Raw genomic sequence first — 17,443 nt, forward strand, 5'->3', positions numbered from 1 at the left:
TGTCCCATCCCTTCATACCCTGTCCCTTGTATCCCATCCCTTGTGTCCCATCCCTTCATACCCTGTCCCATGCCCTGCCCCAGTGTCCCCTCCATACACCTCACCTGCATTTCGAGCTCTAAATTATCCTGTCTGTGTCCCTCCATCCCACAGGGAACGAGAACACCCGAGACAGGGCAGAGACTCAGAGAATTCCTTTAATTGCTGTTATAACTGCAAGTCTGTAAAAGGTTTGGAGAAAGTCATCGTTACAAAACTACCAGCTGTTAGAATTGTTCCTGGTTCTCACCCCAGCTCGAAAAGGCTCAGGGAGATGCAGAGATTCAGAACAGAAGAATATTGCACGACCAACCCAACGGTTAATTGGACTAAAGAAGAAAGGAAAAGTGACACCGATGCGAGCGCTGCCCCTCGAGCTCTGCCCAGGGACCAGCTGGGACTGACACCAGCAAACCCCCAGAGACCCCTCCCCGACACCCCACTGGTGTCCCCTGCCCACCACAGCTAAATCTGAGCCAGGACAAGGCTGGAGCCACCTCACCCCAGGCAGAGCTGTCCCCAGCCCCCAGGCCTTTGGCAGGACTGGGATGCTCCCACCTGTGTGGGTGGAATCTCCCCAAAGGAGGGAAAAAGCCCACAGAAAACACACCCTAAACCCCCAACTCTTCCAAGTGCACCTCATTTAGTGCTGTCCAGACCCAGCAGGGAACCCACAGCTCCGGTGGGGCAGCCCTGGGAGGGGCAGGACAAAGGCATCACAAACTAAACCACCACCCCAAAGGCCAGGGGGAGCACCGAGGGCACTGTCCCCTTGGGATAACTCTGTATTAGCAACACAGTGTGTCATTACAAGGAAACTGCCCCAGAAAAAGAGGCTGTGGGGCTGAGGGAAACGTTGCCAAGCAGTCATGGGGGCTTCAGGGAAGGGATCCAAGTGAGCACAGCAAAGCCCGTGGCCCTGGTGGCTGTGGGACCTGGCATGGGTGGGACACGAGGGGTCAGGAGGGGACACACAGCCTCAGCCAACAGGTCCCACCCACACTTGGGAGCCTCTGCCTCCCCCCAGGCTGGCAGAGGGAATGGCCAAGCAGGGGTTAAAGTGGTCAGTGGGTCAGGCTGGGGCTTTGCAAGGGCTGAACTGGGCACCACAACGAGGGGTTTCTGCTCCAGGGGTGACCCAAACCCAGCAGGGCTCAAGTAAGGACAAGCCACGAGTACTTTGCTTGGAGAATTTAACTAGGAAGGACACAAAGCCCAGTGCAGGAAGGTGGTGCAGCTGCAAAAGGGGGAGCAGCAGGCCTTGGCCCTTCGAGGAGCTGCTGCTCTCACAGCAGGAAACCGGAGTTTCCGTGAGGAAAAGCTTCCAAGACAAAAAGCCAGGCAGAAGCTTGGGGTTTGGCAGGGGGTTTGGCTCTTTCCAGGGTCAAAGCCACAAGCCAAGTGCCTTTTTTCTGCAGCACCTCCAGCTTCCAGGCCCTGCCTGTGTGTTCTTCCCGGGCCGGGAGTGCAGAGCAGGGAGCGGAGCAGGAACAGCCACATCCAGGAGCCTCTCAGCTGTGGGTTACACGTGCACACACAAGCAAACAAGGAGCCAAGCTGGCACCTGGCAGCACCAAACACCCCTGCCAGGGGTCCCAGTGCCACGGGGACCCCTCACTCTGCCTCCACCCCACACGTCAGGGCGGTCAGTCTTGGCCTGGCCAGTCTCTGGGACCTACGGAGAAGACGGGCTACGTGTGCCAGAGACCTCCTGCTTCCTCCCCCTCCTGGATCTGAAGGGGTCACTTGAGTTGCCCACAGGATTTAGCGGGAATGAAACTCCTCCAGCCTGGAAGTGCAACCCCCAGCACAGTCACACACAAAGGAACAGCCGGTCCGTGGTTTGATTCACGTTCGATGGTGGAAATGAGCCTGTGACACACACTGGAAGCAGCTGCTTTATTCCCAGTCTTCCCACTCTTCATCTTCCAGCTGCAAGCAAAAGGAAACATCCCTCAGTTTGGTTCTGTAACTCGACAGCTCCTCCTGCCCCGGGCACCTGAGTCAGCACAAAGCCTGAGGTGTCCTCACGCTCCCACAGCCTTCCAACAGGGATCTGCCTGCTCTGTTCCCCTTGGGAAACCTGCACACTCTGCCAGCCCTTCTCTCAGGTTGGTGATGGTTTTGGGGAGCAATTTTGCTCCCCCTGACTCACCTCCCCAGACACTTCCACCTTGGAGAGCGCCAGCTGCACCTCCTCTTCAGTCATGTCCAGATCAAAGTCCTTCTCCCAGTCCTCACTGATGTCCGTGCTGGAGCCTGGAAACACAAACAGCCCCACTGAGCCTCCAGAGCTGCACCTGCTCTCCAGACACTCTGGAGCTGCCCAAGCAGGCCCCAATTCCTTGGCATTCCTTGGTCAGAGCTCCCACAGCCTGCCTGAGGAGGGAAAGCCTCCACATTCCCAGCTCCCTGACAGAGAGGGGATGGACTGAGCTGTGCTTCCCTCACAGCAAGGGCTGGCTTGGGACAAGTGGGAGAGGTGGATGCTGAAACATGTCCTCCTCTGGCCTGGGAGAGCTGGGATGTGTCTGGTTCCACTCACACAGAAAATACAACAGATAGGGATTGACTTGGATATGAGAACTGTCATAACCCCCAAGAGAAAGAACCTCCTGAGGCAGAGGAGCAGCAGGGACACTCCTGGGGTGACGGGCAGAGGGAAGGAATCGCCACATTCCCTTTCCCAGCCTTTCCCTGGCATCCAGGGACCAAAGGCACCCCAGGGCCAAAGGCCTGCTCTGCTCAGCCAGCAGCCTTTTGATTTCTTGTCCAGTTTAATTCCACACACAGAGCCAGCTCCTGACACTCAGCCACCCTGGTGGATCTTGGGTTGTTCCAGTGGCTTTCTAACCCCAGGAAAGCAGCACACCCACTATCCCGGGAGAGCTGCAGCTCAAGGCTCTGCTCAAGGCAGTATCACCCCAAGGAAAGGCCTGGAAATGGAGACAACCAGAGTTGTGACATGTCCTTAATCTGGTCCTGCAGGAGCCTCACCCTTTTTTCCCCTGAGGGAACATGGAATGGAGCTGTGACACCAGCTGTCACCACCTTATGTGACCAACCCAACAGCATAAGGATTTACTTCCACTTCAGTTTCAGCCATTAGGATCTACCCTTCATGGGGCATTTTGGCAAAATCCCTTTCCTCTCCCCTGTCACCATAAAACCAGAGCCCTTTCCCCAAGAGCTGCCCCCCCAGCGGGTCCCCAGGCCCCGTGTGGCCCCACACACGCACCTTTCTTGCCGTTGTTGGAGGGGGTGGACTTCCCACTGTCCGAGTTGAGCTCGAAGACTCGCAGATCCGTGGGCCCTTCCTCCCTCAGAGTCTCTGTCCTGCCCTGGCCTTTGCTCTCCCCCTCTCTGAGCTCTGTACCAGCCGCTGGCTCCGAGGATGCTGCTGATTCCCGTGCAGGTGCAGAAGGCTGAGCAGGTTCTGGGAGCTTTGGCTCTTCCAAGGTGGCCTCCTCCAGCCTCTGGGAGAGGTCTGTGGTCCCGGCGGGGTGTGCTCCAGTCTGTAGCTGTGCAGCAGGCACAGAGGCAGGGTTTGCAATCTGAGTCACAAGGGACACGCTCTCACTGCTCTCCGAGGGGCTCAGCTCCGGGGGGAGCACGGCCCAGCTCCCCTCGGGGGGGCCCTGGGGAGCAGTGGGGTGGGTTCCCTCCGGGGCTGCCGGGGCGGGTTCTTTCTGTGCTGCTTCTGGAAATGTGATGTTTGCACAAGGCAGGGGTGACATCCCCAAGAACTCCTCTGTAGGGAGGCAGAAGAGAAGCGAGAGATGTTTCAGCAAGAGCAGCAGCAGCAGCTGGGCTGGGAGCTGGAGTTCACAGATATCCTGAGCTGGAGGGGACCCACAAGGATCATCCACAGGACACCTCAACAATCCCATCCTGTCCCTGAGAGAGTTGTCCAAATGCTCCTGGAGCTCTGGTAGCCTTGGGGCCATGCCCACTACCCCGGGGAGCCTGTTCAGTGCCCAACCACCCCCTGGGGGAAGAACCTTTTTCCTGAGATCCATCCCAACTCCCCTGGCACAGCTCCAGCCGTTCCCTGGGTCCTGTCACTGTTCCTCCGCTGCCCCTCATGATTTGTGGGAGCGAGGAGGAGGCACCCATATAGCCCCAAAATCCACCTTCATCAAGACCCACCTTCATCCTCCTCCCAGCCTGGCTCCTCTTGGTGCATGCTCTGCTCCGCTCGCTGCTTCAGAGCCTCCCTCCGGGCTTCATCCTGCAGGGAATTCCCCGTCAGCAGCCCCACACACGTCCCCAGCCCCTTCCTCCCCATGGCATTGCAGCATCACTGACCACAAGAAGGCAGCCAAGGCACCCTGCTTTGTCAGGAAAAGCCTCTGCTGTGCCCTGGAGGGCTCCTTGGCTGCCGTGCCCACCCCCAGGGAGCCCCCCAGCCCGGGACCCACCTGCTCCAGGCGATGCACTTTGTAGAAGTAGCGCTGCCAGAACTCGGAGTGGGAAACAGCCACAGGGACCTGGAATGGGATGAGCTGCTTCAGAGGGAGGGCTGCAGCTGCTGCCGTGCTCCTCCCTCCTCCCAGGCCTTGCAGCCACCCCCCTGCACCGTGTTTTCAGGAGCACAGACTCGGGGCCAAGCCTCAGGCAAGATGCTCCAACACGCACTGGGTAGTTCCAGAGGAACTCCTGTGCCAGGCCTGTGACAAGTATGGAATAAAACTACAAGCTGCTGCCTAATCCCCATGCAATCACAGTGATTTCCATACCAACCCCAGGGCCCAGGCAACTCAGGGCTTCCCTGCAGCACTCCCCAAGTGAGGAATTGCCCACAGGAGCCAGGCAGGGCCTCACTCACCATTTTGGTGTAGAGGGCCCGGATGGATGGGCTGGTTGCCAGCAGCTCTGCCACCTCCCCTTTCTTCTCCTCCAGGCTGAACTGAGCCAGCCAGGCCTCCAGCAGCTCAGCAGGGCCTATGTGGGACAAGCACAGGGATAACAGGCCTTGGCACAAACAAGCAGGAAGAGTTTTGGGAGGTTTAACTGGAAAGATGCTGCTGGGGCAAAGGGGGAGGGAGACATGGGGCCCACATAAGAGCACCAGTTTAAACTGGGCCAGTAAATTCAGCCTAAGCTGGTCCCTAACATAACAGACAGATGTGCTCTCCATGACTGGTGATCCTAGCTGTAGGCCAAGCCAGCAGCCTCTCTGGGGAATTCCAGATGGATTCCAGACCCCCAGCTGGGCTGGGCAGCACCCCAGACCACCCCCCAGGCCCCCCATACCATCAGGCTCGTTGCAGTAGGTGGCTGGGTCGGACTGGAGGCTGTAGAGACGAGCCTGGAGGAGACACACAGGGCAGAGCTGTGAGGGGAGGGGCAGCAGCAGAGCCCCAGGGACAGGGCACAGGACTCCACATCCCCGAGCTTCCCTCCAGGAATAGGACACTCACCTTGGCACTGTCGTAGGGCTCGGTGGTACCTGAGGGTGTTGCCATCAGAGTTATAACGTCACAGTCGATGGTCTTGTCTGGTGAGGGGGCAAATGTGTCCGAGATGACCCCCAGGAAGTCTGACAGTCCCTTCCTCACCTTCTCAGTGGCACCTGAGGAACCTTCCGTCCTCTTCAAGAGAGGAACCAGCACAGGGTCAGTGACAGTCCCTGGACAGGATCCTTTAAGGAAGCAGGATGTCTCTCCCTTCAAAAAAGTGCTGAGAAGGTGCCTGGGCTGGAAGGGCATGGTGGGAGGCTCCTACCTCAGGATTTGTAACAGGTTTGTAGGGAACTGAGCCCAGGCTTTATGGGAAGGACACAGCCAGGTTTGGGACTGGCTGGTTTGGGGCTGGGCTGTCACAGCAGTAGCTGTACAGGGCTGAGGCTGAGGGTGACAGCTCATGAGGAGATCCAGTGCCATGCACAGTGACACTGTCAGGATCCCACCTACACAGCACAAGGGGAGAGAGGAACCACAGGGAACCTTCCTCTACTCATCTACAAGGGCATGGAGTGATAGGACAAGGGGTAATGGCCTAAAGCTGAAGGAGGGCAGGGTTAGATAGATATTGGGGAGAAATTTTTCCCTGGGAGGGTGGGCAGGCCCTGGCACAGGTTGCCCAGAGAAGCTGTGGCTGCCCCATCCCTGGAAGTGTCCAAGGCCAGGTTGGAGCAACCTCGGTTAGTGGAAGGTGTCCCTGCCCGTGGCAGAGGGGTAGAACTGGATTATCTTTTAAGCTCCCTTCCAACCCAAACCACTCCACGACTCCGTGACCTCCAGCAGTTCCACAAGGAAGCCCCACGCAGTGCTCAGCACCAAACCTGCCCTGCAGAGAAAACCTGACACTTGAAGGTCACAACTGGGGTTTCTCCAGTGTCCCGGGGGGCAGGACCACCCCACTCACCCCCTTTTTCCCCTGTGCCACAGCTCTGCCAGCCCCCAACTCACCGCCAGCCTGTCCTTGACCACGCTGGCCGTGGCGGCGATGGTGCAGGCGGTGTCGTGCTGCACCACCTGGGTGAACTCTGCCAGGTCCCTCTTCATGAACTCCAGGGCTTCTGTGGACTGCAAGGAGACAACAGAGCAACTGTGGAGCCTTTCTGCTCTCCAACAGAGCCATGGTCACTCCAGGAACACCCAGCATGTTACAAAGACTAGAGTGTGAGAGCCTTTAACCCAGCTGAGCCCTTGCCCCAGCCAGTGTAATGAGTAAGACCACAGCAACCAGAATAACAGCAGGATTTGCTGTGCACAAGCCATTAAAGTAGGAGTGTTTTTTTTAAGCTAAGAATAGAAAAACACAGGTTGGGAAAAGCCTTGTTCTGAGTGTTGTGTATAATTAACACCAGCAGTGCTGCCACAGGCAGGAAGTTACACACCACAGAGCCCTCCCTGCTTGGGGGAGTGATTCTCATGTGACAGAGCCCAGTGCTGCTCCCCCGAGCCACGAGATCCCTGCACAGCATCCAGGGCCCCCAGCTCCTGGAATTCCAGCCCTCCCAGCCCTCCCAGGCCGTGTTCCAGCCCCACAGGTCCCACCTTCTCCTTGACGGCCTGGTAGCTCTGCTGCAGCCAACTGCGCCACCAGCCCCCGTCCTCCCTGCGGGATAGGGGGGGACACGGCGTCAGGACACACAGACACAACAGACAGACACGCAGACAGACACACAGACAGACACAGACAGACACACAAACACGCAGACAGACACACAGACAGACACGCAGACAGACACGCAGACACACACACACATGGAGCCTGAGCCAGAACTCCAGCCCAGACTTGAGAGCCCACACCCAGCCGCCAGATTACACTGCACAGACCCAGACCCAACTGCAGCCCCAGATCCCGACCCCAAACCCCAGATCCCAGACCCAGATGCTGATCCCAAACCCCAGACTCAGATCCCAGACTCTGATCCAAGATCCAGATCCAAGACCCCGACCCCAGATCCAGATCCAGACGCAGATTCAGACACAGATCTCGACTCCAAACCTCAGATCCCAGACCCAGATCCAAACCCAGACCCAGATCCCGGCCCACATCCCAAGCCCAAACCCCAGCTCCAGATCCCAGATCCCAGACACCGAGTCAGACCTCGGATCAGCGACCAGAAGCCCCGATCCCGGCCCCACATCCCGGCCCCCCGCCCGTGCCCCGCTCACCCCTCCGCCATCTTGGCGCTGTGACGTCACCAATATTTACCGACCCCTCACCCGTGCATCATGACGTCACTTCCTGCCCCGCCCCGGGGGCGGCCCCGGTACGGCGGCCGGGAGGGACCGGGAGCGACCGGCACCGGGCGGAGGTGAGCGGGGAGCACCGGGCGGGACGGGCCGTGGGGCGGGGAGCGATCCCGGTACCGGGCAGGATAAGTCCGGATGGTCCTTGGCGTTCCGTGGGGTCTTGGTACCGGGAAGAACCGTCCTTGACGTTCGGGACACCCTCGGTACCGGGCAGGAAGGTCCTTGGAACAGAGAGGGATGCCGGTACCGGGAAGGTCGGTGCTTGAAGCAGGGAGGGATGCTGGTACCGGAGAGGACGGTCTTTGGCATTCCAGAGCATCCCCGGTACCGGGCAGGACGGTCCTTGGAGCAGGGGGGGATCCCGGTACCGGGAAGGACCGTTCTTGGATCAGCGAAGGATCCTGGTACCGGGAGGGTCGGTCCTTGGTGTTCCGGACACCCCCAGTGTACCGGGCAGGACAGTCCTTGGAGAAGGGAGGGATCTCGGTACCGGGCAGGACATTGCGGACGGTCCTTGGTGTCCCGGAGCATCCCCGGTGCCTCCCGCGGGCGGGGGCTGGTGCTGCTGCCCCTGTCCCTGTGTTTCCCTCCTGTCCCTGTGTTTCCCTCCTGTCCCCGATGTGTCTCCCCTGTCCCCGATGTGTCCCCCTTGTCCCTGGTGTGTCCCTCCTTGTCCCCGGTGTGCCCCCCCTGTTCTTCGTGTGTCCCTCCTGCGTCTCCTGTCCCCGGTATCCCCCCGTCCCCGATGTCTCCTGTCCCCCGTGTATCCCCGGTGTCCCGTCGGGGGTCCCGTTGCTGACGGTGCCCCGTGTTTCCCGGCACAGCCATGGAGGTGCAGTCCTACTACACCAAACTGCTGGGGGAGCTGAACGAGCAGCGCAAGCGGGACTTCTTCTGCGACTGCAGCATCATCGTGGAGGGCCGGATCTTCAAGGCGCACAAGAACATCCTGTTCGCCAACAGCGGCTACTTCCGAGCGCTGCTCATCCACTACATCCAGGACAGCGGCCGCCACAGCACCGCCTCCCTGGACATCGTCACCTCCGAGGCCTTCTCCGTCATCCTGGACTTCCTGTACTCCGGGAAGCTCGACCTGTGCGGGGAGAACGTGATCGAGGTGATGTCGGCCGCCAGCTACCTGCAGATGACCGACGTGGTCAACTTCTGCAAGACCTACATCAGGTCCTCCCTGGACATCTGCAGGAAGATCGAGCGGGAGGCGGCTTTCTACCAGGCGGACAGCGGGAGCTCCGCCAGGGAGGGCACGTCCCTCGGCCCGCGGGGACAGTGCCCTGCCCCTGGCTCGTCCCTGCAGGATAAGGAAGGGGTCTCGGGCTGCCAGCGGGACCCCCCGTGCGGGGACTGCAGCAGCTGCCACCCCCTGGAGCTGGTGGTGAGGGACCCCCTGGGCGACTCCCAGGACGGGGTGAACTCCTCGCTGCCCAGGGGGGTGGAACCCAAGGTGGAGTTCGACCCCGACGACGACGGGGAGGTGGAGGTGGGCGAGAGGCTGCCCCAGTATCCCGCCCCGCTGTCCCTGGAGCACATGGAGGAGGGGCAGCCCGTGGACCTGGCCTGCAACAACTACCACATGAAGCAGTTCCTGGAGGCCCTGCTGCGCAACAGCTCGGCCCAGAGGAAGGAGGACGTGGTGCAGCACTTTGTGAGGGGGTTTGAGGGCAGGACGGAGGACGCAGGGGTGGCCATGAGCTCCATGGTGGACATTCACAGCGACTGGTATGGTGAGGACACAGGTGAGAGGACCCTGGGGGGTGCAGGCTGAGGAAACCGCTCAGTTGTGCCCAGACTTCTCTTGTTGCTGCTGTTCTTGCTCAGGAATATGTCGGTGAATGTTTTGGCACAGTGAAATAAACTCTTGTTGTGGACTTCCAAAGCGGCTGTACTTGTTTGTTCAGTGCAGCCCGTGGGAGGTGAGTATCCCCAAGAGCTTCACAGCCCCTCTGGAACAGAAACTGGAGCTCAGTGTGGGTGATTCTGCTCTAATAAACAAACTCACTTGAGACCTCTTTGAATGGCAGGTGAATTTTTAGAGAGAATTTTTTCTCTTGTGATAGTCATGTTGCAAGGAGCAATCCAGGAGGAGCTGAGCTGCCACAAGAGGGATCTGCTGCAGGACCTGGCACAGCAGAAGGAGCTCATCCCACCGGAGCTCCTGCCAGCACATCTGCTGGGTGATGGTCTCTTTGCTCCTGCTTTGAACTTCAAAGGGCAGAAATCAGTTTAATCCAATACTGAGGGACACCTACAAGTCCTTTAAAAGCTTTAAACTCTGTGGTGCTGCATAAAGATGAGATTTTTTTAGAGGCAAACTCACTTTTCAGCTGTTGGTCACTGAGGTTCCACTGCTGCCCCAAGCCCAGTACTTGTTGGAATGTCTCAGGAATATCTCCCAGGAGCAGTGTCAGGGACCCAGAGAAGAAGAAACTCATGTCCATATGCATTTCCTCTGAAGAGGACAATAAAGATTTGGGCATTTTATCTGGTTTTTTTGATAATTGCCTTGCCCAAACAGCCCAGGTGCCCCAAACAGTGAGGATGTGGCAAATGCCACAGTGCCTTGGGCACAGACAGGGCTGGCACTGGGTGCTCTGCCACGCCCAGCAAGTTTGTGCTCACGTCATCTCCAGCTCAGGCCTGCCTCTGTGATCCTAGAGCCAATAAAACAGACCTGTTCTCTCACTGCTTTAAAACAGGGAGCTGATAAAATCACAAAATCCAGTTTTACTGTCCCCAGAAGCTCTCAGGGCTGTCACAGATCACGCCTGTAAATTTTTGATGTGTAGCAAGGCAGGACCATCAAACACACAGACTTCTCTTTTTCCTCTCTTAAAATCTCCCAACTGTTTAATAAATCATTAAAAAGGGAGATGCTTCCAGAATTTGATGGAGAACACCAGGAGTCCTGGCAGTGGAGTAGAAATGTTAGTGGTAGATGTGCTTTAAGTGGGAGTGAGGGAAAGGAAACCAAGCCCTGCATTCCTTGTGTTTCTCTGCTAAAACAGGACATCATAAGCACTGAGGAGAATGGGAGTTTCTCTTCCCAGCTTTCACTGGTGCTGCTGCCTCAGCATTTTCACAAGGCACCAGGAGTGAGAAATACAAAGTCCTGACAGAGGAATGGTGCACTCAGGCTGGCACAGGAGATGAATATTACTTATATTTTTGAGTGTCCACATCTGTTCTTGTCATCCTGGTCCCCTTCACAGCAGGTGGAGGGTAAACAGGCACCTCTAGAGAGCCTGGAAGCAAGTCAGGACTAAGAACTGGGTTTGGTTTTTATTTTTAATGGAGCTTTAAGTGCCCAGCAGGGATTAGCAATACCTTTTGAAGGTCCAGAATTGGGTGAGGTGGCTCTCACTCACATGCCATTAATATTAGACACACCTTTTTGATAGTGGGTTGGAAAAACCTTAATAAAGGGATGTTCTGCAACCTCAGCTGCTTGTGGAAGAGCTCAAGGCCCTGAATCAGTGCCTGAAACAGGGAAAACTAATCCTTTAGCATCACATCTCCACCCTTCTGCTGGAAGGGAAGCTCACCCCTGGCTGATGCTGACAAACCTGGCAATGCTCACGTTGGTGTAAAATGTGACCTTCAAGTTTAATCCTCTTTTTGCACCTGACCTCATAAATTGGGTACCACCTGTACTTTGATTTTAGGAACAGTGAAATACCATCACCAAATGTACTGGAGTCCTTTATCCTGTTGTTATTCCCAACAGGAAGGCTGAAGTAAATGGCAGGAGAAACAGGTGTTGATGTTTTGAAATGGGTTCCCCACATTTAAATATAAGATCACATGGGGCACAGTGCAGTGTTCCTACCTGCAATTTGTGTTAAAAGATTTTGGTTCCTGATGCTGCTTAATGCTAATGGTTTAATAATAATAATAAAAAAAGGAAGTAGGAAACTTCTGTGGTTGAGATGGAGCAGAGATCCCCCTGCACTAAAAGCAGGTTTGGGGCACTTTAAGGCTTCTTAAAATAAAATGAATGTTTTCCTGTTGTGGGTATCAGCTGTGTAAGGCTCATTTCCAAGGCACTTGGGCATCTGCAGCTGCACCAATGCTGAGGGAATTCCAGGTAAGGCCAGCCCAGGGACAGGGGAGGTGCAGTTCCCTGGGCTGGGATCTGCGGGAGCAGGACGGGAACCCCCCACAGCATTCCCAGCAGTGCTGCCCCTGCCTGACCCGCTGCTCTGTGTGTTTTCTCTTTCCCCCTTAAAGGTGACGTGCTGGTCGTGCCAATCAAGCTGCACAAGTGCCCCTTCTGCCCTTACACGGCCAAGCAGAAGGGGATCCTGAAGAGGCACATCCGCTCCCACACCGGGGAGAGGCCCTACCCCTGTGAGACCTGCGGGAAGCGCTTCACCCGCCAGGAGCACCTCCGGAGCCACGCCCTGAGCGTGAGTCTGGTCCCGTGTCCCTCGGGAAATTCATCCTGGAAGTTGGTTTTTTTTGGCATTTTCCAGTCGTGTTTCCCGAAATTCGTCGGATGAAACGGCCGTGGCCGACGCGAGGCAGGCTCAGGGGAGTTTAGCTCTTGTCAGGTTTCTAATAATAATAAATTTGAGCCACTGGTATTTGCTGCAATAACTTAGGTATTTGGTTCATGAGGTGTTTGATATTTGGTCCGTTAGGTTAGGTACAGGGAAGGAATTCTCCCCTGTGAGGGTGGGGAGGCCCCGGCGCTTTACTTTGAGAAGTAAAAATGAATCTTGCTGCCTGAACTTTGAGGGAAGGCAGATTTTCTATTGGGAAGGGAAGGAAAATATGGTTAAAACCCACCCCTTTGGGCCCTTACCTCCTTTCTCACTGTCATAGTGTGAGGCATCCATCTGGGCATCGTCGCTGGGCAGCTGCACACTCGCTATGACCAGGTGATTCTGCTCATCTGTGGGTACTGAAATCTTTGCCTTCAGGTCTGCAAGGGGAGAGGAGCAAAGCAGGGGTCACAACCATTGGGCTGATTACAACAATATTTTTTTATTGCAGTTTCTGACAGAATAAGGATCTTCAAATTTATGGTTGTTTTCCCATCCCAATGAAAAACCTGCTTCCTCTGGAGGAAATCACTTATCACAGCTCAAGGTGTCCCACAAGAAAGATGGAGAGGGACTTTTTACAAGAGCACAGAGTGCCAGGACAAGGGGGAATGGCTTCACACTGAAAGGAGCAGATTTAGATGGGATATTGGGACGAAATCCTTCCCTGTGAGGGTGGGGAGGCCCTGGCACAGTTTCCCAGAGAAGCTGTGGCTGCCCCATCCCTGGAAGTGTCCAAGGCCAGGTTGGAGCAACCTGGGCTAGTGGGAGGTGTCCCTGCCCATGGCAGGGGGTGGAACTGGATGAGCTCAAGGTCCTTCCCAACCCAAACCATCCTCTGCTTCCATGATTCTTAAGTAGCTCAAACCTTTGTGTCCGGAAACGTGGGATCACCCCCCCTTCAGCTCCAGCGTAGCCGCTTCCCCACTCTGGGAAATATTTCCAAACTAGCAGGTTGCTGCTTTTTTTATTATTTTTTTTTTTATCCCAGCTCATCTCTTTTTTTTCCCCTGCAGGTTCACCGCTCCAACAAGCCCATCATCTGCAAGGGCTGCAGGAGGACCTTCACCAACAGCCTGTCCCCGGGGCTGCGGCGCTTCGGGCTCTGCGACAGCTGCACGTGCGTCACCACCACCCACGAGGACTCCGTGCCCATCAACCTCAGCCTCGTGGAAACGGCCTCTGAGGGCCAGGAGAAGGGGGATGCCGACGGCGACTGGCCCATCTACGTGGAATCCGGGGAGGAGAACGACCCGGCCGACGAGGAGGAGGAGGAGGAGGAGGGGGATGACAAGCAGGAGATCCACAGGAGTCTGTCGGACAGGGAAGCGCTGATGTAGCAGTGGGAGGGGAGAGGGAGCACTGGGAGCCTCCCCTGGCAGCAACAGAAAACTGCACGTTTGCCCCAGTTAGTGACACTGTGCTGGTTTTTATTCCCCCCTTTTTTTTTTTTTTTTTTAATAGAACGGTGGGGAAAATCGGTATTTTTAACGCTTTTTAAGTTTTCAGTGCTGTGCACCAGAAATCTGTGAAGAATCTCCTGTCTGGGGTTCGCAGAGCTTGGACTTGAGCAATTTCTCTGCCTCTCTGGTTTTGAGTTTGCAGGTGGTGGGACATCTCTGTGTTGTTTTGATAACAGATTTCTTCAAACAGTGCTGTTGTGGTCCTCAATCCCTGACCTGAAAGGGGCACCACCTTCTCTCTGAAGATGACATGAAATGTAGTTTACGCCTGAAGATGACATGAAATGTAGTTTACATCTCTTACCTTGGGACTTTTTAAATCTTTAAACTGTGATCCTTCTGTGTTAGGACAGTATTACCTAAACTGTAAACCAGGAGTGTTTGCTTGGGTTTGACCTGGAAACCAGGGCAGAAAAACCAGGATAACAAAAATATGCTGCTGCTGAAGGGATAGACAGTAAGAATAGTTGTATTTCACGTGTCCTTAATCGCAGGAATTTGGAGATCAAGTTTCTCTTCCTGAATTTTTACTGCATCTTCCTCTCTCAAGAGCTCGGGCTGCAGATCTTCAGATGTGTCTTTAATGTCACTTAGACATCAGCAGTCTTGGCTTGAGAAATATTAAGCAAATTATGGTGTCTGGTGGCCTGGTCTCTTGGTTTAGAAGTGTGAAATGCCCAAATTCTCTTCAGCTTTTTACAGCAGGAGTTAAAAGCTGTCGAGCAGGTTCCTTGGGAATTCTGACACTGACAGATTAAAAAGTAGATCCACAGCTGGTGTGGCTGAGGAGCAGTGAAGTATCCAGATCTGCTGTAACAGAGCTCTGAACACCCTTTTTGAATCCCTTTCACTATAATTTCTTTTAGAATTTGGGGATCCTTCTCATGGTTTATGTTGCTGTGTGAATTTCCCTGAGTATTTATTTATTTTTTTAAAAAACAAAACACCTCCACTGTGAACCTCCTGTTTCTTTGCTGGGATAGCTCAAGGTTTTCAAAGGAGGTGAGATTTGTTACCTTTCCAGTAGCAAGTTGATATAAGCTATCAAAAAATCAGGCTGGGAAGCTTTGGAAGAAAACACACCACCTGTTGGCTTAGGGGTGACCTCCTGTTCCCTAAGGAAGGGACAAAACTGAAATATACTGTGAAATAAGACTGTTAATGCTTCTTTACTCTGCTGTTCATAAGTGTTTCATGAGAAGGCAAATTTTGTGAGTCTTTCTAGCTGGAGCAAAGGCTGGACAGATCTGCAGACAGATTTGGCTGACAAAGGATGAGCAGTTCCTCCCACTTAAGGCAGTGTTTCTTGAGGCTTTTGGTGTAAAGGCTTCGCTCTTGGCAAACCTAAAAAAAAGCAAAGAGCCCTCTGATTTAACCCTGTTTTAGTCCATCTGAATTTAAACCATCAGAGGGACCACTTATGTAGGTGCCAGACTTGGAGCTGAGCTCCTCTGAAAATCCTGCTGTGGTTTTGGGGTCCTCAGTGCTCTTGAAAAATCTGAGCCAGAGGTGGGCTTGTAAATCTTGCTGGAATATTGAAAATGCCACCTCCGGCCTCCCAGGGCTTGTCTTTTGGGACTTCTGGGCTCTTGCTCAGAGGGGTGTTTGTTTGGTATCTGCTTGTCTGATGAAGGAGGGACTTGTGCATGTGAGAGCACCTGAAAAAGGGACACGAGGGATCTGGGTTTGTTGGGAGACTGCTGGAATGTAACTAGGGATCCAAAAGGACATTGGGCGATCAGACATCCCCATTTCTGGTCGTGAAGGTGCCACCTCATTGTAAATATTGGTAGAAGCCACTAGACATGGAATATCAGCCCAGCCTGGCTCTGGCCAGTGCTCCACAGCTGTGGGAAGATGCAGCTCCTGGCTGAGCCCGTGGGGACACTCAGAGCAGGGAAAACCAACCCCTTGGGAAGTCTGAGTGTTGGGAGGGAGCTGCAGGTGTGTCTGCAGAGACCTTTTCCTTCAACCTGCTGTTCTTTGGTCTTAGAGATTGTTCTTGTGTGTCTTGTGCCTAGAGAATGGAGCTGTGAGGGGTGAGGGGAGGGGGGGGTTGGCCGTGCACATTCCACGTGGAAAGTCACCACCAAACTCGTGTTTCCTGTTGGAATTGTCATGTTGTGCTGCTTTGTTTCCTATGGAGTCCTTCAGCCTTTGTAGTAGAAGAGGATGTAGTTTACCCACATTCTTGTGACCTGGTGGGGGGGGGTGTGTTCATGTAAATCTGTTTTTTCTCGTGCTTTCCACTTAGTTTTTTGGGTGTTTTTTTCCCTGAAATCTTCCGTTGTAGATCCAGCCTCTACAAGCTTTGAGAAAATGATGTGGCTGTTTTGAAATGGTGCTCGGTGAAGAATCAAAAATAATGTTTTTAGGAAAGTTATTTCTAATGCAATCTCTTTCTCAAAGGTTTTTAAAGGCCGTGCAGAACGACATATCTTCAAGTCTTAGCTTGATGTACTTGACTTTGTTTAGGAATGTACATTTTAATGTATTTTTGCACATAATTGCACTGTATTTCACTGGAGGAATACATGCTGCACTGGTATTTGTAGCTCATTTAACCTCTTGGTGCAAGCCCTTGTAAATCTTCCAAACGTGGTCATTTGATTTCCTGATGTTTTGTAAGACAGTTTCATAACTGAAGTCCTTTAGTCCAGTTACAATGACAGATTCTTATAAACTGAACCTTATTTGTAGGAGTGACTGAACTATATTTGTGGATCTTGGAGCATTCTGGAGTTTTTTTGATTGTCTAGAAAATAAAACTCTCTGAGAGGGTTGCTTTGATTTTTTTACCATTCAGATGTTGACTGAGTAAAGCTGGGAGTGTCTAGATTAAGGCTCACGTTTCAGTTTCTGGAATTAAAATTACAAAATAACTATCTCCACTTAATTAACCCAATTAAAAAATGGGTATATCCATTCCTGGGGACAGACAGTTTGCAAGAAGAATCAGGTTCTTGGTAGGAAAGGACTAAAAGGATCCTGTCCACTTGAACCCCAGCCAAGTGGGTTTTTTAGAAAATCTTTTGTATTATGAACACTGACTTGGCTTTCTGAAGTCTTTGTAGTTTTATATTAATTGAACTTTTTAAACTCTCTAAAGCTTTTCATTTTTCATGCTGGGAAGCAGCCACTGACCTGAGCTAGGAGGAAAAGCACGTGGGGGCAACAGACTCCCAAATATTCTTTCCAGATAATTTTGAATTATACTGGAAAATCCACAAACAAAACTGTATTTCCCTGTTGATTTAGAATATCCCGAGTCACTGAAAACTGTAACAACCCTTTCTTGCTTTTCACTGTTTTCATTCAGAGAGGAAATATAAATCTCGTGGCAAGCACACAGGTTTTCCATCTTTTTCCACGGAAGATGTGAGGTGCTGCAGCACTCGGGGGGAATGAGGGCCACAGGCTTGTCTCCATCCTTGGTGGAAATGACTTTTTGTGGGGGAAGAAAAGCAGGAAAGCAGAGCAGGGCAGCCAAGGGCCATCAGAGGGTGAGCAAAGGGATGGGGATGATCTGGGGAGGAGGTTGTACCAGCAAGAAGAATGTTGGGTTTTTTAGAGTCATTTGTAAATTGTTCTCTGAAAGAGAGACCTGTGAGGGTGGGGAGGCCCTGGCACAGGTTGCCCAGAGAAACTGTGCCCTCCTAGCTTGGCACAG

The 17,443-nt window shown here is 53.8% G+C and overlaps 2 protein-coding genes across 3 annotated transcripts; one reads left to right on the forward strand and one right to left on the reverse strand.

The window, feature by feature from the left end:
• Positions 1-178: 178 nt before the first annotated feature.
• Positions 179-7,766, reverse strand: BSDC1 (BSD domain containing 1). The gene is made up of 11 exons (XM_051807389.1): positions 7,668-7,766; positions 7,044-7,104; positions 6,453-6,569; positions 5,463-5,633; positions 5,296-5,350; positions 4,868-4,983; positions 4,461-4,529; positions 4,189-4,270; positions 3,278-3,790; positions 2,195-2,298; positions 179-1,971 (listed from the first exon to the last, which is right to left on the reverse strand). Exons 1-11 carry the CDS (start codon positions 7,676-7,678, stop codon positions 1,939-1,941), a joined length of 1,332 nt encoding a protein of 443 aa, XP_051663349.1. The 5' UTR covers positions 7,679-7,766; the 3' UTR covers positions 179-1,938.
• ZBTB8B (zinc finger and BTB domain containing 8B) lies at positions 7,743-13,728 on the forward strand. 2 transcript variants are annotated; one of them, XM_051807380.1, is made up of 4 exons: positions 7,743-7,810; positions 8,573-9,502; positions 11,994-12,172; positions 13,327-13,728. In XM_051807380.1, exons 2-4 carry the CDS (start codon positions 8,575-8,577, stop codon positions 13,648-13,650), a joined length of 1,431 nt encoding a protein of 476 aa, XP_051663340.1. In that variant the 5' UTR covers positions 7,743-7,810; positions 8,573-8,574; the 3' UTR covers positions 13,651-13,728. The 2 variants fall into 2 exon arrangements, with proteins under 2 accessions (XP_051663340.1, XP_051663341.1); XM_051807381.1 differs by lacking the exon at positions 7,743-7,810 and adding an exon at positions 7,821-8,002.
• The last annotated feature ends 3,715 nt before the right edge of the window (positions 13,729-17,443 follow it).

The sequence above is a fragment of the Manacus candei genome, unplaced genomic scaffold (genome assembly GCF_025592945.1).
Source record: "Manacus candei isolate 608988 ecotype Guabito, Panama unplaced genomic scaffold, ASM2559294v1 h1tg000070l, whole genome shotgun sequence".
Classification (NCBI taxonomy): domain Eukaryota; kingdom Metazoa; phylum Chordata; class Aves; order Passeriformes; family Pipridae; genus Manacus; species Manacus candei.

Bases quoted from the DNA above. Each gene is read 5' to 3' on its own strand.
- BSDC1 (XM_051807389.1), bottom strand. The intron at 4,271-4,460 runs GTGGGTCCCGGG...AATTCCCTGCAG, and splicing joins AAGTGCATCGCCTGGAGCAG to GATGAAGCCCGGAGGGAGGC. The intron at 2,299-3,277 runs GTGCGTGTGTGG...TTGTGTTTCCAG, and splicing joins CTCCAACAACGGCAAGAAAG to GCTCCAGCACGGACATCAGT.
- ZBTB8B (XM_051807380.1), top strand. From the start codon at position 8,575: ATGGAGGTGCAGTCCTACTACACCAAACTGCTGGGGGAGCTGAACGAG. The intron at 9,503-11,993 runs GTGAGAGGACCC...TCCCCCTTAAAG, and splicing joins CTGGTATGGTGAGGACACAG to GTGACGTGCTGGTCGTGCCA. The intron at 12,173-13,326 runs GTGAGTCTGGTC...TTTCCCCTGCAG, and splicing joins TCCGGAGCCACGCCCTGAGC to GTTCACCGCTCCAACAAGCC.